The sequence below is a fragment of the Phyllopteryx taeniolatus genome, chromosome 3, assembly GCF_024500385.1.
Source record: "Phyllopteryx taeniolatus isolate TA_2022b chromosome 3, UOR_Ptae_1.2, whole genome shotgun sequence".
Taxonomy (NCBI): Eukaryota; Metazoa; Chordata; class Actinopteri; order Syngnathiformes; family Syngnathidae; genus Phyllopteryx; species Phyllopteryx taeniolatus.
This window is the reverse complement of record NC_084504.1, coordinates 14,885,779-14,909,318: the sequence shown is the minus strand read 5'-3', so window position 1 is coordinate 14,909,318 and position 23,540 is coordinate 14,885,779. Positions and strand designations below refer to the sequence as shown.

The window sequence follows — 23,540 nt, the reverse complement described above, 5'->3', positions numbered from 1 at the left end:
ATTTACGAGGGTTCGCCACTGTAAATACTGTGCTTGGAAAATGTGATTAGGCTCATAAATAGCATACTCCCTGCTGTCCTATCCTTCACCCGAGGAGCCTTGTAAAAGCATATGCTCAGGACACTTGCCCGCTTTTCTCTGTTGCCAGCCATCTGTGTGGGATCAAGATCTTTACATTTACAACTGTCCCAAATACATCATCCGGAGAAGTTAAGAATCAATACTTATTGAATAATAGAACAAAAACATTAAGAATATTAATAAAAGACATCATACTCACCAGAGATGCTGATTAATACATGTACAGTATTAATGTGCATAGATTGCTAGTTGAAGTTGGCTGTAACAAGTTTTGCTCTAACCAACCAATCTGAGGACGCAAAAATGATGACATCAACGAGGGCCCGTCTTGGTGCTAATATGGATTTGAAGTAACATCTGCGAGCACATTCTGAAGGGAGGGCCTGGCTAGATTAGATTGACAAGGCACCACATAGAGGCTGAAATCGAATTGGGAGGAAGAAATGTAGCACTAATTGGACCGGAAAAAAATAAATAAAAATACATGTATTGCAAGCAGTGGAGCCAAGAGAAATGCGATGAAATGAAGAGAATATAATGTTGAGAATAAATAATAGTTTCATGGAACAAATACTAGTTTTTGTCATTCCGTGTGGGCAGATAGCTATTTTGGTTTGAAGTGGGCTTTTCCAGGGATCTTTCAAATACTTTGTCCAATAAATTTTATGTGATTGTTGCACAATGTGAACTAGGGACCAGACAAAGGGACGATGCTAAAATGTCAAAGAAATTGAGTTTTTGCCATTGTGTGTGGCCAAAGTTTGATGACTCACCATAAAACATAAAATTACAGCTCAACCAAGTCTGAGCCAGAGCAAAATGTCATCTAAGCCAATTTCACCATAACTATCAAGAGTAGACCCACAACAACAAAAATCTCAATAACCGTTCCCAAAAAGATTTTTTTTTTTTGTTTGAAGCAGGCCGACTGGTTAGCATGTCTGCCTCAACGTTCTGAGGACCGGGGTTCGAATCCCGGCCCCGCCTGTGTGGAGTCTGCATGTTCTCCCCGTGCCTGCGTGGGTTTTCTCCTGGTACTCCGATTTCCTCCCACATCCCAAAAACATGCACCGTAGGTTAACTGAAGACTCGAAATTGCCCGTAGGTGTGAATGCGAGTGCGAATGGTTGTTTGATTCTTTGTGCCCTGCGATTGTCTGGCGACCAGTTCAGGGTGTAGCCCGCCTCTCGCCCGAAGATAGCTGGGATAGGCTCCAGCACGCCCGCGACCCTCGTGAGGAAAATGGATGGATGGATGTTTGAAGCAGCCATTTTAGGGTCACTTTGTCCATTTCCAGGGTTCCTTCAAAAGTAAACTTTTCCAAGATATTTTGTCCAATTACTACCAAATATGAAGCATTTATACGAGACATATGGTCAATGCTAAATCAGAAAAAAAGTTCACTTTCAGTTTTTGCCATTGTGTGTGGGTAAAGTTTGATGACTCACCATAAAACACAAAACTCAGCTTCTGAGCAAAAAACTAAATTTCTTAGTTCTTAGATTGCTACCAAATCTGAAGCATTTCTAATAAATGGGCAACACTAAGTTGTAATAAATATTTAACATTTCATTGATCTTTCTGGCAGGTGGAGTGGCTGAAAAATGAAGAGATCATCGACCCAGCGGAGGACAGAAACTTCTACATCACCATCGACCACAACCTGATCATCAAGCAAGCACGACTGTCGGACACGGCCAACTACACGTGCGTGGCCAAAAACATCGTGGCCAAAAGACGCAGCACGACGGCCACTGTCATTGTTTACGGTAAGCGTCTTTATCATATGATAGATTTGGCCTTCTGTGTCCTCTGCGTTGAAATTCTTACCATTAGTCAATCACCCTTATTTATAGTACAGTAGGCCATAACCCAATTGTTTACAAACCTTGTCCCACCAAAGATGTTTGATTGGTTGAGGTCAAACTTCAGATTAGTAAGTCGATTTTCTTTTTTCTTTTTTGTCTCTCTGTCGAAAGCGAACTGATCTTCTTCCAACTTTTGGGAACTATTGACCTGTAATAGAGCAAGTATCCTATCGATTTTTTTTTTTTTCAAAAGATTCCCCGAGAGGTTGGAGGTAGCATATAAAAGAGGAACTATATGAAAATATCTTTTGAGACAGTTGAGGTCAAAGAACAATTCCAAATATTTGAAGTCATTTTCAGTTTCATAGCTCATTTAAATGTATGCATGCATGTATAAATGCATTTGTATGCTGTTAGAGCCAGGCACATTTTGTAACTTGTGTTCATGAAACTGGCGGCATGGTGTACGACTAGTTAGAGCGTCTGCCTCACAGTTCTGAGGACCGGGGTTCAATCCCAGGCCCCGCCTGTGTGGAGTTTGCATGTTCTCCCCGTACCTGCGTGGGTTTTCTCCGGGCACTCCGGTTTCCTCCCACATCTCAAAAACATCCATGGTAGGTTAATTGAAGACTCTAAAATTGCCCGTAGGTGTGAATGTGAGTGCGAATGGTTGTTTGTTTCTATGTGCCCTGCGATTGGCTGGCAACCAGTTCAGGGTGTACCCCGCCTCCTGCCCGATGATAGCTGGGATAGGCTCCAGCACGCCCGCGACCCTAGTGAGGAGAAGCGGCTCAGAAATGTTCATGAAACCATATAACCACATATTTCGCTTAAGAGGTTAGCTAATATTAAAGGTGGTACAAGTTCAAGCTTTTACAGGCAGTTTTAAATCAATCCTCTTCAAAGAACCTTTGGGAAATTTTTGTTTTAATCAAAGCATCAAGCTTATTGATTTTTACATGTTTTTTAAAAAATGTTTGAGGTAGCTGAAGTCAAAAGTCAGATTTGTTCCAGGCATGGTTTTCAAATGATTTATGAGATATTTTACCAAAGATATTTGAGGTAGCTGATGTCAACAGTCAGATATTCAGGGACAGCAGCTTTTATAGGTTTCAATCAATCCTCTTTATTATCCTCTGATATTATTCAATATCAAAGCAAGAACCCTATTGGTTTTCTTTCATATTTTACCAAATATGTTTGAGGTAGCTGTGGTCAGACGTCTCATATTCAGGTTAAATTAGCTTTTCCTTAACCAATCTTCTTCAAAACTTAAACTATTGATTGATATTGGGAAATATTGATACATATTAAAGCAAGATCCCTATTTAATTTTACATTTTACTGAAGATACATACATAGACAATGTATGGCTAAATATAAACAGTTTTTAGTGATGTCAAAAGAGAAGACGAGTTCAGCTCAACAGTTCAGCTTTTATTCTTATGTATTTGCATCCGATTGGCTGTACACTGTTTCTGAATTACATGTGTAACCAGCGTCAAAAACTGAGAGCTGTCAAAGAGTGTACAGTCAATCTTTTATCAAGTTCTTCTTTTGATCTGAAACTCAAATGTTTTCAGTCAACAGCAAAGATAAAAGAATCAAAGTGTGAATTTGAGTGTGAATGGCCCGGTTTCCTCCCACATCCCAAAAACATGCATTAATTGGAGACTCTAAATTGCCCGTAGGCGTGAATGTGAGTGCGAATGGTTGTTTGTTTGTATGTGCCCTGCGATTGGCTGGCGACCAGTTCAGGGTGTACCCCGCCTCCTGCCTGATAACAGCCGGGATAGGCTCCAGCACGCCCACGACCCTAGTGAGGAGAAGCGGCTCAGAAAATGGATGGATGGTTATGTGTAAATGGTTGTTGATGTGCCCTGTGATTGGCTGGCAACCAGTACATGGTGTGCCCCGTCTCTCACCCCAAAATCAGTTGGAATTGGCTCTAGCTGGCCCACGAGCCTAATGAGGACAAATGCTATAGAATAAGGGTGGAAGGATTATGGTCTACTTTGTGTGTAGCATTTAAAACACCGCTGCTGCCTCATATACATTACAAAACACATTACAACAAGCTGGCAATTTTTTGACTTGAGTTCGTTGTCACATTTCTGTATTATGTATTACTCGTGCACTCACTGTAGTTGTCTCGCCGTGCTGCACTATTTGCATATAGTGGCCACTCATGCCAGAGTAGCATCTGCTCCATTTGCACACTGATTGAGGAGTATCTGTAACATTTGCACAACCATTGTCCCAGATTATCGCACTACTCGTCACTTTAAACCGCATACACTCCTTGAAGTCTCAGTGCCCTTTGCACAATGGTCATTGCACCGGACTATTGCGATATTAGCCATTCGAACTGAGGACTCTGCATCTTTTTGCACAATTGTTGTTTGTTGTTGTTTTTTGTCAATGTCTTTATGTCTCCAAAGTGTTCTGTAAATTGACTGTCTGTTGTACTAGAGCGGCTCCAACTACCGGAGACAAATTCCTTGTGTGTTTTGGACATACTTGGCAAATAAAGATGATTCTGATTCTGATTCTGATATAGCCAACCCGGGTCCCATCTTCCACATGAAATTAGCTCTGCATTGGTACCAACAATCCCGTTCTCATTGTGATCCTCCTGATATGCCTTAAAAAAATTCTTAGAAAGTATATGCAGACAGTGGTTGGTACTTGTAGTTGAGTCAGCCAACTCTCTCTCTGCTCTCATTTTGTATTTGTGTGTATGACTGTTTGTCCTCTTCAAAAGATGGCTAAAAGTGTGACTGTGGCTCACCTTGGCCACAGGCATTACAGTACCTTAATTGCCCCATGTTTTTTGTACTTCACTCAAGAGCTCTTTCGCACCTCACATTTTGGCTCCCGACACAGAGTAAAAATTTGACCAAGCGACGTAACTAAAAAAAAAAAAAAAAAAAAGGTGGCACTTGTAAGTCAAGGTACCACTGAATACTGAATTAATGATGAGCTTCTCTTAACTCGGTGTGGAATCTGGGCCCATTTTGGTGAACACTGAGCCATTGTTCTGTTGAATCAATGGCAACAGGTATATGCACAGGTTAATTGTACCTTCTGCCATATAGTCTTAAAGCAGTGATTCTCAAAGTGTGGTACGAGTACCTGTGGTACGTCGGCTCTGTCTAGTGGGCCGCGAAAGAATCACTGAATTTAATACTAATAAAATTTACGACACTGAAAACATGAAATACTGTATAATCAAACATATTACAATGAATCTTGTAGCTATGCGTATAGCCCTTTTTACATTTAACTTTTATGTGCAATACATTTTCATTGAATCATTTGAATGCATTTTTTTAGTTTCCTATATTACAACAATAAAAATAAAATAAAAGTATATTTGAAAAGATTTTTTTTAAAAAAAAGCAGTGTTTATGTTTAAAATGTCCATAATGTGACAGTGGCTTACAGTAATTAATAAATACGTTTTAGGAATAAAACCTTTGCCTCGTTATTGTATTTTAAGATTTACTGTTCATATGGTGGTAGCTAAGTATTTGTTTTGAGGTGGTATTTGTTAAGAACCACTGAGAACCACTGTAGTAGAACATTTAGTTCACTGTCTGTTGCATAGATAGATGAAAATAGATACATTATTTGTAGTAAATAAAGAGTAATTTTGGGACCAATTAAGTAAAATTGGATAAATTCCCGAGACACGTGATGACCTCGGCACAGTTGTTGGGAAACACCTGCCTTAACTTTACCTCAATTAAAATCGAACAATTGCTCCTTCTGTTTAAAATCACAACACTGTAGGTTTATTATATGGCAGCATAACAGCTGTGACTAGCGACGACAACAAAACAAGTCATAATAATAATTATTATTATAATAAGCACACACTCTGAGCCATGAGTTGAGCCCTCCCCTCTGCTTTCTGCCGGTCTTAAAGGAGAGGAAACATATGACATACACACACAAAAACACACACCGATGTTTCCCTCCAGTGTAACTGCTGCTGCAGCTATCCACTGAGTGCTTGAATCAGAAATAACTGCATATGTGTGTTTGTGTGCACTGGGTATAGACAGACTGCCTGAGATGAAGTGGTTTGACACTGATTTATCCTTACAGAAATAAATTGTTCAGTCTGCAGTTCAATCTCCTCAGCAAAGAATGGTGTGGAGGAAACTCAACTCAAGCTTGAATTGACCTATTTTTGTTCCTTGATAGGAAGATCCTGCTTCAAACATACACCGACACATCCTGTTAACCTCATTTGTGTCACTAAACATTTGCTTTAGTCATGACAGTGCATCGTATACTGCTCAAAGGCAAAAGAGCTCTTTTGAGAGAAAGAACAGAATTGGATATTTTGTTGGATATCAACTGTATATCAACAAAAAGCAACACAGCAGAGGCATAGGGAGTCATAGTGATACAGCATATCATACACTCTCTTGACTGAAGAAGCTTATTCCCGTGAGAGCAGTCTTAAAATTCTATCGTGTAACTCATGCAATGTGAAGTAAACGCACAACAGCTTTTATTTCCTCCTCCAATGATTTGAGAAAGCAGCATATCATCCACTGTCTCGAGTAAAGGTGCTTATCTGTGACAGCAACATTAAACTAGCATCACGTCAGGATGTCATGCGACGTAAAGCGCAACAGCTTCTATCTACTCTGCTTGTGATTCGAGCAAGCAGCATATCACACACTATTGTGACGAAAGATGCTTATTTCCTTGACAGTAGACAAAACTACAACTATCACCAGTTTCATAATGCGATATGATGTTATACCAGTGAGCGCAACTTCTATCCACTTCTATCTACTCATCCTGTGATTCAAGCTAGCAGCATATCATGTACTATCTTGAATGAAGAAGCTTATTTCAGGTACAAGTACAACTATCCAAAGAATTATTCAATGTGACATAGAGACAGCCATCAATTCCTGTAATGATTCAAGAAATATATATGTTACATATAAAAGCTATAACTTCTGACGAGCTTCCACCGTTTTCAGCAAAGCATAGCAGCAGGCGACATATAATGCATTCTCTTGAATACAGACAATTTTTGATCATATAAAAACAGATTTTGTGTATAATATTTGAAATGTCACTGATGTTCCGTATAAAAGCATTAACTTCTGACTGCAAGCCAGAGCAACAAGCAGCGTATCATGCATGTCTTGACCGAAAAAGTTATCCTTGTGGTTTGATAATACATCCATCCAATCACTGATCTCTTTATCTTCGCAGTCAATGGCGGCTGGTCGACGTGGACTGAGTGGTCGGTGTGCAACAGCCGCTGTGGGCGAGGCTTCCAGAAACGAACTCGCAGCTGTACCAACCCCGCCCCCTTAAATGGCGGACTGCCTTGTGATGGACAGGCCATCCAGAAACTGCCTTGTACCTCCTTGTGCACCGGTGAGTTTAACCAGTTTGTGTGTATTGTTTTGGCCGCATCTTGTAGTATGTTGGTGTCATGGAACTTTGTCGAAGTAATTTGAGGAGCTTCAATTTGACAAAAGTAGTGTTTTGCCACCATCTTGTGGCATTTTGGTGCCAAGGAACTATGTTGAATTAAATTTAGGATCTTCATTTAGATAAAAACAGCGCTTTGCCGCCATCTTCACTTTTTCGGGGGATGTCAGTTACTCACAGATTTTCACAATTCCCAGCAGGGCTCTGTCCCTATCCCACGTCAATAGCAGGGAAACACTACTGTAGAAATCCATGAGTGGCTGCTTGAAAAAAAAAAAAAACACAAAATAGTAACTGAGCATTTGCGTTCTTCTGTGCTGTGCAAACTAGTTGATTGTGCGCCGTTCATAACCTTGAAACACCAAATGTCAGGACCGCCGTGAACCGAGGACCCCCTGTATTCATACACATGGGACCTTTTTTTTTTTTCTTTTTTTTTTCAACAAAATGGGGGACCTCTCCGAGGAATGTAATACATCTTCAGTAGTCCATGACGACTTTTCCTTAAGCAGGGATATTTTCCCCAGTCGCTCCTGTGGGATATTTTTGCATTGCTGCAGAGAGTTACAAGAAGAAGAACTGAAGGCCTGCGATTCAACCACTACAATTAATGGTGGAGCGGTTTTATGGTATGTAGGGTTTTTTTTGGTTCGCGTAATTGCAAGATATGCTAGACAGATAGCGTCATGGCCGCAGCAGTAAGTCTATTTCCTCTTTATTTTTATGGCGTGATAAACCTGAACTGAGATAAGTGTGACCTGTGTCTTTTAGAAGAGACTGGCGTCATGCCAAGGTCGGACAGTGAAGTTGCAGAGGACAACAGAAAAGTTCAGGAATGCTCCAAGGGATGAACCGACCCTGACCGCCATCTTCCGAACTAATAAATCTCGCTTTTGGTGTATCGGTATATATACTTGTATATTGTATTGGAACCCTCCAAAGTCAACATGATCGTGTAAAAAAAAAAAAAAAAAAAAAAAAAACACTCTTTAAACTCACATAACTTTAACAATAAATGATTTTTTTCAAGCCGGCACGGTGAACGACTGGTTAGCACATCTGCCTCGCAGTTCTGGGGACTGGGGTTCAAATCCCGGTCTCGCCTGTGTCGAGGTGTGAATGTGAGTGCAAATTTTTATTTTTGCTGAAAAACAGACACTCATTTATAGCTTCTACTGAATATCCACACATATTTCATACCCGCATTTTACGTAAAGTATGTTATGCAGTTTTAATATACCATTAAATGGGGTGAAAAGGCAGTATTGCAATGTACCAAAATGGAGGATTGTCGTGCACAAACTATTAATAATACATTCAATATTGACTATTAGAGGGTACTGTTTCAATTAACTTTTATTGGACTGGAGCCTATCCCATCTGACTTTGGGACAAGAGGCGGGGTGCAACCTGGACTGGTCACTAGTCAATCACAGGGTACATACTGTGTAGACCAGGGGTGCCCAAACTTTTTTGCCCCAAGATCTACTTTTCCAGCAGCCAACCTCCCACGAGTTACCGTGTTTTGGGGGGGGCGACCATGTCTCCAGTGAGCTAAAATTCTGGGCCGCTGAGACGGCTCAGGATCAATGTATGTTGATGTACCCTGCATCACCGCTTGAGCCAATTTTGCACAACACAACATAATTAACAATGTAAATTTTTTTGTCATTACCTGAGTTTACTCCGATGACTTCCACTGAAGTGAATCAACCAGGGATGCGTAGTCAGTGTCGTATTTTCCATGCACAGTCCTAAAATGCCGCTACACATTTCCCTTCTTTGGTAATGCGATGGCAGACTCGCAGATGAGGCATACGCATTTCGAAAATGTCATTGTGAAAAAATACTCCTCGTCCCATTCCGTATGAAAGTGGTACGTTTTTGTCTTCTTACTTGATCCAGCTCCCCCACTCATTTTTATACCATTTCTTAAGTTTAAGAGAAACCCCCGAGAGATAAAAATTGGAGGTAACTCACTGACTAGCTTGTTAGTTTTGACACACTTGGCGCCGTTGTTTTCGCATCTGCAGTTACCTTTTAGCAGCGTTGTTTGTGTGTGACCTAAGTGTCAGAAAAATTCAGATATCATCGATTATATATGTATATCAATCAAGCAACTGGGTGGATGATAGGCTGGTGTCTTTTTTTTTTTTTTTTTTTTTGTCACGCGATGTCATGCGATCTACCAATACTACCTTCGCGGTCGACTGGTCGATCGCGATCGACGCATTGAGCACCCCTGGTGTAGACAAACAACCATTCACGCTCAGATTTGCATCGACAGGCAATTTAATTGTTTTCGAATCACTTGCAAAAAAAATGCTTTTTTTTTTTTTTTTTTTTTTTGATATGTATACTTTCCGGCCATATTATTATATCGTTGCATAATTTCTACATTTTTGTTTTTGAAAGATTTCCTTTGAGTGTTTTTTCCATTCTGTCATACAATATAGTTTTGGTTTTGTATAATTTCTTACTAAATTCATATTTTCCTCTCCATTTTCTACAAAAATATTTAGTTTTTGCATAATTTTCTACTAAATTCTGATGTATTTGTACCTTTTCCTCCTGAATGCTTATTTTTATACCTTTTCTACTGAATGTGCATGCTTTCCTACTAAATGCCTATGTTTTTGTAGCATTTCCTAGTAAATTCTCGTTTTGGTCTAATTTCATACTCATACTGTTTTTTGTTTGTTTGTTTTTTCTTCACTTCCTACTAGAAAGTGACTTTTGTGTTGTGTCATTAGGGGTCGCCACAACAAATCACTCACATGATTTGTTTGTCACAGTTTATACGCCAGATACACTTCCCGACGTAACCAACCCATTTAAAAAAAAAAAAAAATCTAGGCCTGGGACTGACATTGGCTGGGTGTTGTAACTTCCTTCTAAATTTCATATACAGTTGCACTCTTACATGAACACAATAGCTAGCACCCCAAAATTATGTAGCATTGCAAATTAATACTGACTTAAAAATCACTCATTTATTAGGGTGTCATCAATTGAAATGGGAAAAAACACGGCAGCAGGGGTCAGACTTCCTCATCATAGCCTCGTCAACGCAAGCGATCATATACTGTTGCAGTTGCAATCTCACATGAACACAACAGCTGCAGCACCTCACAATTATGTCCATCCATCCATCACACGACGCCACCACCGTACAAAAAGCCTTTAAAAGCAAATGCTGTGTCACATCATCCATCGGAACTCTTTTCAAACATCTTAGAGGCATTAGAAATGCAATCAATACAATATTGAGTTGATGAAACCTGTTTATACAGGCAGAAATTAATCAGCAAATACTTACCTCATGTGGGATGATGTGGCTGTCTTCTTTGTTCAAAGAGGCATTTCAATAATAAATGTTTCAAAAAAACAAGCCCAGCAAAATGTTTCACAATCACTATTTTCACTCATTATTGTCTTAAAAAAAACATCCAGACTTATAATATAGGCAAAAATTACGCCGCAGAATACACAGTAGTTCAGTGAGGAAATATCATCACCTCCTGCATCTGATGTGTCAGGCTGTGACAAGCTGTTGTGATCAAAATCTGTCTAAAAATCAAATATTTCATCAGAAAACATGCTTAAAATTACTACTGAGTCTATTTGGGGGGATTCTTTTTCTGTAGACATCATATGTAAACCCAGAACTATGGAATAAGTGCCAATGTTCACAGCATTAAAGAGTCCCTTCAAGATGGCGCCATCTTGTGGCATATTGTATATTTGTACCATTAGCAACGTAACTCTTTTTTTTCACATTATTTTGTACTAAGGTTGTGTTGCTCGACACTTTCTTGCTTATTTCTTTTCTCTGTACTATTTCCTATGACATATTTTAAGTGTTCGTACCATTTCTTATTCAATTCTACTGTTTTATTCTGCCTAGTTTCTGTTTCCTTGCCTACCTAATTTGTATGTTTTGTGACATTTCCAACTAAAATATAATTTCCTTCAAAATTCTTGGGTTTCTGTTAATTCTCCCACTAAGCACTTATTGTGTTCGTCTAGTGGACGGTGAGTGGACCGAATGGAGTAAGTGGTCGGCCTGTGGGACTGAATGTACCCAATGGAGGAGGCGCGAGTGCAACAACCCGGCACCCAAAAACGGCGGGAAGGACTGCGAGGGTCTGGTGCTTCACTCTCAGAACTGCACCGACGGACTCTGTATGCAAAGTGAGTTGATCCTTTGCCTCCCTCTCACCAACATGCAACACAGTGATGTTTTAAAGATATGCCTTGTGGTGGCTGTTAGTTACACCACTGGTCTGGCCATTTTACAGCCATAGGGATGTGGAGGAATTGGTGTCCATGTTGAAGAATCCAAAACTAATTATTTTAGCTGAGAAACAGAATCTTTAAACATGGTGCATGCTCAGGAGTAGCATTTATGTTATGCTATCTTGCATCTTTCTTCAGCCTGCAAGCGAGTTTCTGTTTGTGTTGCGCCTTCTCCTTCCACATTTTGGCAACTGGGCCTTCAAAATGGGGTTCTAAGACTCATGCGTGCCCCTTTTCCATGGCAAAGCACCCTTAGCTTTATTCAACAACAGTATGCCCCCACTATGTGGTGGGTCATTGTTCACGCACCAGCTTTTTTTTTTTTTTTTTTTTTTAAATCTATATCATACTTACTGTGATGCCCTTACATGTGGGAAAGGAGAGCCACAGTTGCCAATGCACCCTTCAGCTGTTTTTGAATGCGAGGAGAACAATGAAACACAAATAAAATGAGTGCACTCAAAGTTTACAGACACCCTTAAGGTACAAGCTACAAGAAGAGAGAGAAGAGAATCATCTTTATTGTCATGAACATGCATGCATGCACACAAAATTTGTTCTCTGCATTTTACCCATCACAGTGAACACACACACTTGTTAGTGGAACACACTGCAAGCAGGGGGCAACTTAAGCACACGGGGAGCAGTTTGGGGTATAGGTGTCTTGCTCAAGGACACCACAGCCGTGAGTCTCAGAGATGTTGGTGATGGTCCGGTTCTTTTATTTTTGTATCATTTCCTAATAAATTGTTATTTATATATATTTTTACCATCCATTTTCCTCTGCTTATCCGAAGTCTGGTCGCAGGGGCAGCAGCTTAAGCAGGGAAGCCCAGACTTCCCTCTCTCCAGCCACTTCATCCCGCTCTTCCGGGGGGATCCCGAGGCGTTCCCAGGACAGCCGAGAGATTTAGTCTCTCTACTGTGTCCTAGATCATGCCCGGACCTCCTTCCGGTGGGACGTACTCGGAAGACTTCACCAGGGAGGCGTCCGGGAGGCATCCTGACCAGATGCCCGAGCCACCTCATCTGGCTCCTCTCGATGCGGAGGAGCAACAGCTCGACTCTGAGCCCCTCCTGGATGACCGAGCTTCTTACCCTATCTCACCCTGTCGAAGGGAGAGCCTGGACACCCTGTGGAGGAAACTCATTTCGGCCGCTTGGAACCGCAATCTTGTTCTTTTGACCCACAGATCAATGTTCGATGACACAACCACATAGTCGATCAACGACCTGTGGCATAGGATGTCCTGGTGCCAAGTGCACATGTGGACACCCTTGTCTGAACGTGGTGCTCGTTATGGACAATCCATAACAGAAGTCTAATAACAGAACACCACTCGGGTTCTGGTCTGGGGGGGCCTTTCCTCCCAATCACACCTCTCCAGGTCTCACGGTCATTGGCCACGTGAGCGTTGAAGTCCCCCAGCAGAACGAGGGGCGCTCTTCAGCACCCCCTCCAAGGACTCCAAAAAGAGTGGGTACTTTGAACTGCTGTTAGGTGCATAGGTACAAACAACAGTCATGACCCATCCCCCACCCGAAGGCGGAAGGAGGCTAGCCTCTCGTCCACCGGGGTATATCCCAACGTACAGGCACCAACTCGGGGGGCAATAAGTATGCCCAGACCTACTAGGCGCCTCTCACGGTGGGCAACTCCAGAGAGGAAAAGAGTCCAACCCCTCTCAAGAGGACTGGTATCGGAGCCCCAGCTCTGTGTCTAGTCAGAACTTCTCAACCTCGCACACCAGCTTAGGCTCTTTCCCTGCCAGAGATGTGACATTCCACCTCCCTAGAGCCAGCTTCTGTAGGAGGGGATCCGACTGACAAGAACCCCGCCACCCAGCTCACTACCCTTGGCCCCTCCTACAGGTGGTGAGCTCATGGGAAGGGGGAGCCATGTTGCCTCTTCGGGCTGTGCCCGGTCGGGCTCCATGGGTGTAGGCCCAGCCACCAGGCGCTCGCCTTCGAGCCCCACCTCCAGGCCTGACTCCAGAGGACCCCGGTGACCCGCGTCCAGGCAAGGGAAACCTAGGCCCATTTATTTTCATCATCATAAGGGGTCATTTGAGCCGCTTTGTGTGGTCCCTTACGGAGGACCTGTTTGCCATGGGTGACCCTACCAGGACGTAAAGTCCCAGACAACTTAACTCCTAGGATTATTAGGACGCACAAACCCCTCCACCACGATAAGGTGACGGCTCAGTCACCAGTTTTACCAGTTCCAGCTAAATTATTGTTTTTAAAACTATCATATTTGTGTACCAGTCACTGATGTTGTAGTGGTACGGGTAGCGTGGGTTCAGTTCCCACTCAGTGATGGTGTGAATGTGAGTGCGAATGGTTGTCCGTGTCTATATGTGCCCTGCGACTGACTAGCGACCAGTTCAGGGTGTAGTCCGCCTTTCGCCCGAAGTCAGCAGGGATAGGCTCCAGCGTCCCGCGACCCTAACCAGAATAAGCGGTGTTGAAAATGGATGGATGGATATTTGTGTACCATTTCCGACCTTTTTTTTCTCGTAAGATTTCCTACTAAATTCCCATGGTAGACCAGTGAAGTGCAAAGTATATGTTAGAATATTAACAAAACTGAACATGCAGTCTATTGTTTTCGCAGTAAGTTTTAATGTTGCCATAGTTTCAGTTAATATATACTGTATGTTTCACAATCATCCCCCTGCTATATAATCACATTTTGTATGAATGCATGTTTTAATGTTGCCATACAGTATAAAGCATGCAGCATTTAGGCGTTGTTGCTTTTTTGTTTGACGCTCCTCCCTCCCTTCCTACTGCTCCTCTTCTCTCTCTTCCTCAGGCATCACTATCGTCTCTCACTTCGCCTGCCTCATATCGCTCTTACCCTCGGGAGGCTTCTTGCTTTCATGGCGTCGATTCATTCACATTTACTTTCTGAACATCACCCACCGGTCGCCTCCCTCGGTCAAGTCAAAGTCTCCTTTTTTATGAAATACATAACGTCACATAAATCATAATAATACAGTGCATCAGACACCAATTCAACTGCCATTTGGCTCATTCCCACCATCTTCTGTGGTGAATTTAAAAAAAAGCTTGAAAGGGTGAAGCGAATATATCAGCAGCTTCTCGAAGGTACAGGCAATTATATTTGTTGACTTGCAGTATGAGGAGGAGTACCTTGCTTACTCATTGCAGCAAGAGTAATTGGGAGACATTTGACGAGAGCACAGGAGAGAAAATAGCGGAACGTATTTTTAGAGCACGCACACGCACATTTTCTCACGTTTGTGCGTGTAACGACGCCACAGGTTCTCGGGTGCTGAGCGACAACATCCCTTCATTAGCAAGGAATGATCAGCCATCCCCTTGTCATCATCAGTGTTTTCCACGTTTTTCAAAGTCGTATCAGCTTCTCTGGATGACATAAAATGTTGGAAAACAACTAAAACTACACATCGTGATTGCACTGTATCCATAGTTACAGCACACATCTAGCACACATAAGAAATGAAAAATAAGAACCAATAAGTTGTGTTGTTAAGCCTCACGATTTACTGTTTATGTCATGTTATGTGTAAAAATGCTTTGGTATAGGACACCATGTAAAAGCATACAAAACACCCCTTTACTATCCATTAAAAGTATTGAATTGCTGTGTATACCTAAAACATCAGTCCTTTAATAATTGGCATACCTCAAATAGATGCCTCTCTTTGCCCTCTCAGAAGAAAGAAATACCACATGTATGTAAGTTTAATTTCTTTTACAATTTATTTTTCACTAATGTGGTATACTTTACCATATTTCCTCCAATAGTTGCTCTGCTGCCTCTATTCCATCCATCCATTTTCTGTACCGCTTATCCTCACTAGGGTCACGGGCTGCTGGAGCCTATCCCAGCTATCTTCGGGCGGGAGGCGGGGTACACTCTGACGTAGTCGCCAGCCAATCGCAGGGCACATAGAAACAAACAACCATCGCACTCACACCTACGGGCAATTTAAAGTCCTCAAACAATCTACCACGCATTTTTTTGGGATGTGGGAAGAAACCGCAGTGCCCGGAGAAAACCCATCCAGGCACGGGGAGAACATGCAAACTCCACACAGGCGGGGCCGGGATTGGAACCCCGGTCCCCAGAACTGTGAGGCAGATGTGCTAACCAGTCGTCCACCACGCCGGCGCTGCCTCTATTAAATCAAGTCAAGTGCTCCCTCTACTTGAATAAATACATGCTGCACCTTAAGTAATTGCCTGATTTTGTCCCTGAAAAAAAAATGTATGCTAGTCGCAGAGGATATGGACCGAGCCCACCCAAAACGTTTATAATTGCCTAAAGATGCCACAAGATAATGCCAAAGCACTACCTTAAAATTAGCCAGGGCTTTGGCAAGTTTTTCAATGGAGGATTGGTTAAAAAAAACACATAAATTTGCAAGAAGAGAATCATTAATAGGCTGGGACACACTGTATACCCCATTATAGTGGCCTCACTGTAATAAACACCATGTGCTGTATTTTCGTAGACTGCAGCTGCAGCGGAGTACAAAATCTGGCGTATCTTGATTTTCGTGCAAGCGCAAGTCTTGCTGTGGGTGTTGGCCAATTTGGCAGTCTGGCCCGCACCAAGTTAGGCGTACCAATGCAGCAACGGTGTGTCCTTTCACATGCCAGTCGGCGCACTGAAAATTTGGTGGCAAAATGTTAGTCTAAACTTACACCTGAGACCACGTCTAACATATTAACATTTTGACGTGAAATGAAAAGTTCCATCCATCCATTTTCTGAGCCGCTTCTCCTCACTAGGGTCGCGGGCGTGCTGGAGCCTATCCCAGCTGTCATCGGGCAGGAGGCGGGGTACACCCTGAACTGGTTGCCAGCCAATCGCAGGGCACATAGGAACAAACAACCATTCGCACTCACAGTCATGCCTACGGGCAATTTAGAGTCTCCAATTCATGCATGTATTTTTTGGGATATGGGAGGAAACCGGAGTGCCCGGAGAAAACCCACGCAGGCACGGGGAGAACATGCAAACTCCACACAGGCGGGGCCGGGGATTGAACCCGGGTCCTCAGAACTGTGAGGCTGACGCTCTAAGCAGTCGGCCACCGTGCCGCCGAAATGAAAAGTTAATAGTAACAATTTTTTTTTAATATAATTGTTGCATATTGGAGGAAAAGTTTACCCAATTTTTTGGGGTGCAGTCTTGAGGCCATGGCACCCTTAGCATTTGCTAATCTCGCCCAATGGGCGAGCCGGCCCTGTGGTATGACATATTTCCGTTAATTTTAGCCAACGACATGCCCCAAATAAACAATTTGTGTGTCCTCTGAATAAATAAACGCTGCACTTCAAAGAACAGATTCCCATATTTCCCCTAATAGACTCAGTTAATCCTTAGGTGTGTCTTCCACTTGAATAAATAAACACCGCACCTCAAATTGATGACTCCCTTTTCCCCCTCAGAAGAAATAATTACTAGCTAGTCCATCAGGGGTCACCATGGCAACAATGAAGATGCTATTTGGCTCATTACAAGCCAGTGCACCATCAAAAGGATTTTGGCGCTGTTACATTTAGATGCAATTATTCTTATTGGTGCTTTAATGTTGTTCGAAAGGAAGCTTTTCTGGGATGAAACGTGCAGGGTTATAGATACAGGCTCATTTCCCCCGATTGACTTTCCGTCTTTGTAACGACTCGACACACTGGCCTTAAGTTTCAACTACTTCCTGCAGCGCTAACAGGAAGACATAAAATGTTTGTTTGTGTGTGTGCGTGTGTCTCGCCACAGCACGTAGTATGTGTCCAGCAAATAAATTCTGATGTCATCTTTTAAAGCCGCAGAAATCTACGGAGATAGCAGAGCAGCCCTATAACGTTTTATACCGTGTTTGCATTTGCATGACACAAGACAGAAGCTAAAACACCAAACCTTCCTTTTTTGTTATCACCTCAATTTGGTCTAAAAGCTGAGCTAAAAGAAGATCTGAAAAGGAAAAAAAATATTTTATTTTATACAGAGTGAAATGTTATATTATATATATATATATATATATATATATATATATATATACACACACACACACACACACACAACCGCAATTCTAATGAAGTTGGGACGTTGTGTTAAACAAATAAAAACAGAATAGAATGATTTGCAAATCATGTTCAACCTATATTTAATTGAATACACGACAAAGACAAGATATTTAATGTTCAAATGGATAAACTTTATTGTTTTTAGCAAATAATTATTAACTTTGAATTTTATGGCTGCAACACGTTCCAAAAAAGCTGGGACAGGTGGCAAAAAAGACTGAGAAAGTTGAGAAATGCTCATCAAACACCTGTTTGGAACATCCCACAGGTGAACAGGCTAATTGGGAACAGGTGGGTGCCATGATTGGGTATAAAAGGAGTTTCCCTGAATTGCTCAGTCATTCACCAGCAAAGATGGGGCGAGGTTCACCTCTTTGTGAACAAGTGTGTATGAAAATAGTCGAACAGTTTAAGGACAATGTTCCTTAATGTACAATTGCAAGGAATTAAGGGATTTCATCATCTACGGTCCATAATATCATCAAAATGTTCAGAGAATCTGGAGAAATCACTGCATGCAAGCGGCAAGGCCGAAAACCAACATTGAATGCCCGTGGCCTTCGATCCCTCAGGCGGCTCTGCATCAAAAATCGACATCAATGTGTAAAGGATATCACCACATGGGCTCAGGAACACTTCAGAAACCAATGTCAGTAAATACAGTTCGGCGCTACATCCGTAAGTGCAACTTGAAACTCTACTATGCAAAGCAAAAGGCATTTATCAACAACACCCAGAAACCCCGCCGGCTTCTCTGGGCCCAAGCTCATCTAAGATAGATGCAAAGTGGAAACGTGTTCTGTGGTCCGACGAGTCCACATTTCAAATTGTTTTTGGAAATTGTGGACGTCGTGTCCTCTGGGCCAAAGAGAAAAGAACCATCCGGACTGTTATGGACACAAAGTTCAAAAGCCAGCATCTGTGATGGTATGGGACTGTGTTAGTGCCAATGGCATGGGTCACTTACACATCTGTGAAGGTACCATTAATCCTGAAAGTTTATCAGTTTGAACATTAAATATTTTGTCTTTGTAGTGTATTCAATTAAATATAGGTCGAACATGATTTGCAAATCATTGTATTCCGTTTTTATTTATGTTTAACACAACGTCCCAACTTCATTGGAATTGGGGTTGTGTATACATATGTATATATACATTTTCAGTTACTAATAGATTTATGGTACCTGGTTTCGGTCGGTGGAGTATTGTGTACAAATCTTTCATTTATTAAAGGCCTGCCACTTACACATCAGGATACCCGTGAATGTATTCATATGACAAATGTGTAAAAATTATCACCTTTTATGGCATTCAGCATTCAACCAATGTGCCATTGTTCTCTGTTATCCACTCACTTGGCTTCCTCACTTAATCAAACACTTTCTATTTCACACCGTCTTGTTTTGTAATGGGACAAGCCGTGCGTTCCCGTCGTGCTACGTTAGCATTTTAGCATGGTCCTGACCTCTAATCGGTTTGGCATTTGGCTGATGCGCTGACGATTAGGAACAAACTGTGTGCAAACAGAGTAACACATTCGTCAGAAATCAACAATAATGATAGTGCTGAGTCAGTGTGTTGTGTTTTCGTCAGTTTTTTGTCATTTACTTCATCCATCCATCCATCCTTCATCCCTTTCTTTTCCGCCCCAAAGGTTCATTGTTTGAGACGTCCAAAGAAAAGAGTGATGTGGGATTCACATGTAAGTTTTACCCTTCATTTCTCTCCTTTTTCTTTCTTTGTGTGTGTGTGTGTGTGTGTGTGTGTCCATGTCTGTTTATGTTCTTCTCTTATCATGATATCAGTGTATTTGTTTGTTTCAGGAAGTCAAATGTGCTCCCATGCTGGCTTCAATAATTTTCCACTGTTGCAAACGAGAGAAATGTGAAACAAGGGCTTGTAGTTGATTTACTCTAAAGAAGAAGTGATGTGTTGGTAAATATGTTGTTCAAAGAAAGTGAAACAATTGTGAAAGGAAACATTATGCATTTTTTCCACATTTCAAAACAGTTCCCAGGTGTCTTAATAAAAGCGCTCTGACATTCATCGAACTACACAAAGGACAAAAGAAATTACAGAACACTTTACATCCACTTTGTCTGTACCAGGGGTGTCAAACTCAAATTCACAATGGGTCAAAGTTAAAAATTGCGACAACGTCCCGGGCCAAACTAAATTTTAATGAAAAATCACTGCGATGTGCATGTTTCCCTTCTCTCCAGAAATGTAGCATTAATGTTTATCATATGACAACAAACTTACATTTTGCTTAAACACTGAATCTGGAAAAAACAAACTTTAAAATTATAAACACGAGAAATCAAATTTGCTATAAGACATCAGTGGTATTTGTTTGTTGTTTTGTATTTAAAATGATAACATGAATTCTTCTCTCTCCATCTTCTATTTAACTATATCCAACTACCTTTCTTTTTTATGTAAATCATTTTTCAAAGGCCAACAACAAAACAACCCAAAAAAATAAGAATGTCCTTCAATAAAAATCCAAACTTCAAACTATTAACAGTCTACGCCTTGGAGTTGATGAAGGGCATTAAAAAGAAAACATGAATTCAATTATGTTATATTCTTTGTTACAGACAAAAAGGTCTGTCTTTTACTTTAGTGAATAGACAATCTGCCTCCCACCTGTCTTGGAAGTTAACCGTTTTCCATCTTTCGTTTGGCCATTTTTGGGAAAGGGAAGTGTAAATTTGCTCAAGGAGACTGGTAGCATAGTTGCTAACGACTGCAACAGAAAGGGAAGGAGCCCTCGCCGGGCTAGACTGATGGGCCGACACACGAGCAAAGCATTCTGGGATTTGTAATATTAGTGGCGCATGTGCTATATACTGGCGGGCCAGCTCTAATACACATTTGATATGGTCTTGCGGGCCAAATATAATTACATCATGAGCCAAATTTGGCCGCCGGGCCTGAGTTTGACATATATGGTCTATATGCTGGTTGAAATCGCTCAGTTTTGGCAGGGGCAGAGCTAGTGCATTGTGACGAAGCGAGCAGCCACTCAGTGTTGCCCGCTTTGCGACTGTAACTCGAAAGGAAGTACGTATTAATCACACTTTTCATTCCTAGCTATCTTCTTAACCATTTATTATTCAGGAAATTCAACACCTGTTCCTCCCTACTCTATCAACCACTACCTGTGAATCGCCTTCCACTTCCTACTTACCGACCTACCTACCGAGTTACTCACCTTCTTTACTAACTACTTATTTTCTTTGCTACCTGCCTAACTTCCTTCTTTCCTCCCTACCTTCTTTCTTATCTAACTACCTACCTATCTATTTACCGAGCTTCTTTACAACCTACCTACTTACTTTCTTCCCTCCCATCCTCCCTCCTTTCCTCCCTCCGTCTCTACCTACCTACCTATTTACCCACCTTTTTTACAACCTACCTTCTTACTTTCTTTCCTCCCACCATCCCTACCTACCGACCTATCTGCCTTCTTTACTACCTTCCTTCCTACTTATTTTCTTTGCTCTCAACCTACTGACCTACTTTAATTCCTACCTACATATCTACAGTATCTACCAACCTACCCACCTACCTTCAGAATCAAATTGTTACTCCTTGTACTATTCCGAAATAAAGACGTCATAGTCCAAAAAAGGAAAAATCTGAAAAAAGTACTTGTCATTAGTTTAAAATAGCTTACTTTAACCAGGATCCCTCACCGTACCTTGGCCAAAAGTAGGTTGGGTTTGTGCCTGTCGGTGCCGTAAATCCTTGTCTGCCTCGGACCAGCTGCCACCTTCCTAGCTAGCCAGCTTGCTACCTAGCCAGCTCTCGTCATCTTTCACGCTGTGTTGGATTAACTTCCTCCCATGCATTCTGTCATGGTCGCCTTCCACCTCGGCGTTGGCTCCTTTTCCACTCCGGTTGTGCCGCTGCCAAGAATATCCGTGCAGGTTTTTGGGCTAAGCCATGGGACGCCTCCAACCGCGAAGATGTCGTTGAAGGGCTATAGCTATAAGTGCACTCATGCTCAGAAACTACGCTAAGTCCAAATGACGTTGGCCATAAATAAAGGCTAAATAACATGAAATCTTTTGCCTTTTTGAAAGTAAATGTAACGTGGCAGTATTGCAGCTCTTGTCAGAATAAAGTAAGGATTATACTGATTGGATGTTTGTTTGTGTTCGAGGACGAATGCCAATTCGACTCACCACCGATTTGTGAACAGCCCTACTACCTACTGAATTTCCTTCGTTTCTTCACCTACCAGCCTTCTTCACTACCGACCGACCAACACACCTACCAACCTTCTTTGCTATCAACCTACCGACCAAACTGCTTTCCAATATACCGACCTTGCTACCGACCGACTGACCTACCTACCGACCTACCTGCATGCCTACATACACTATATTGCCAAAAGTATTCGCTCACCTGCTTTGATTCACCTATGATTGTGTGAATGCTGAAGGCAAATTTAGCTATAACTTCCTTATTTCTCAACGGATTTGCTCCGTTCCAACTTCTACGTGTTCAGCTCATTCAAACCAACCTGTGAACAACTCCCCTTCCCCAAATTTCACGAAATTTCAAAATAAAAGCCAGAAATTCAAAATGTTGCCCTAACTTCCTTATTTCTCAACGAATTTGCTCCGTTCCTACTTCTACGTGTTCAGCTCATTCAAACCAACCTGTGAACAACTCCCCTTCCCCAAATTTCACGAAATTTCAAAATAAAAGCCCGAAATTCCTAATTTTGCCTTAACTTCCTTATTTCTCAACGGATTTGGACCGTTCCTACTTCTATGTGTTCAGCTCATTCAAACCTACCAGTGAACAACTCCCCTTCCCCAAATTTCCTAAAATTTCAAAATAAAAGCCCGAAATTCCTAATTTTGCCTTAACTTCCTTATTTCTCAACGGATTTGGACCGTTCCTACTTCTACCTGTTCAGCTCATTCAAACCAACCTGTGAACAACTCCCCTTCCCCAAATTTCACGAAATTTCAAAATAAAAGCCCAAAATTCAAAATATTTACAAATTTAGCTATAACTTCCTTATTCCTCAACAGATTTGCTCCATTCCTACTTCTACGTGTTCAGCTCATTCAAACCTACCAGTGAACAACTCCCCTTCCCCAAATTTCACAAAGTTTCAAAATAAAAGCCCGAAAAATTCAAAATGTTGCCATAACTTCCTTATTTCTCAACCGATTTGCTCCATTCCTACTTCTACGTGTTCAGCTCATTCAAACCAACCAGTCCACAACTGCCCTTCCCCAAATTTCACGAAATTTCAAAATAAAAGCCAGAAATTCAAAATGTTGCCCTAACTTCCTTATTTCTCAACGAATTTGCTCCGTTCCTACTTCTACGTGTTCAGCTCATCCAAACCAACCTCTGAACAACTCCCCTTCCCCAAATTTCACGAAATTTCAAAATAAAAGCCCGAAATTCCTAATTTTGCCGTAACTTCCTTATTTCTCAACGGATTTGCACCGTTCTTACTTCTACATGTTCAACTCATTCCACTTCATTCAAAATCATTCCACATTATTCAACATCATTCTAGATCATTCAATACGATTCAATAACATTCCACATGATTTCTACCAGCATTTCAGCATTCACACGCAATTTCTTCAGGAGTTCCCCTTTCTAGTTTTAGTGATATCCCATTCTACAACCCCAATTCCAATAAAGTTGGGACGTTGTGTTAAACATAAATAAAAACAGAATGCAATGATTTGCAAATCATGTTCAACCTATATTTAATTGAATACACTACAAAGACAAGATATGTAATGTT

General features: G+C 41.5%; 1 protein-coding gene across 4 annotated transcripts in view; it reads left to right on the top strand.

Moving 5' to 3' along the window:
* The window catches only part of LOC133474948 (netrin receptor UNC5C-like), a 298,998-nt gene that overhangs the window by 213,572 nt on the left and 61,886 nt on the right, over positions 1-23,540 (top strand). For 3 of the 4 annotated variants that reach the window (XM_061767144.1, XM_061767143.1, XM_061767141.1), the window contains 4 exons: positions 1,670-1,850; positions 7,137-7,304; positions 11,391-11,555; positions 19,404-19,451. In XM_061767144.1, the coding sequence (XP_061623128.1) occupies positions 1,670-1,850; positions 7,137-7,304; positions 11,391-11,555; positions 19,404-19,451 (562 nt within the window). The remainder of the gene's footprint in view (positions 1-1,669; positions 1,851-7,136; positions 7,305-11,390; positions 11,556-19,403; positions 19,452-23,540) is intronic. The other variant, XM_061767142.1, reaches the window with a different exon arrangement.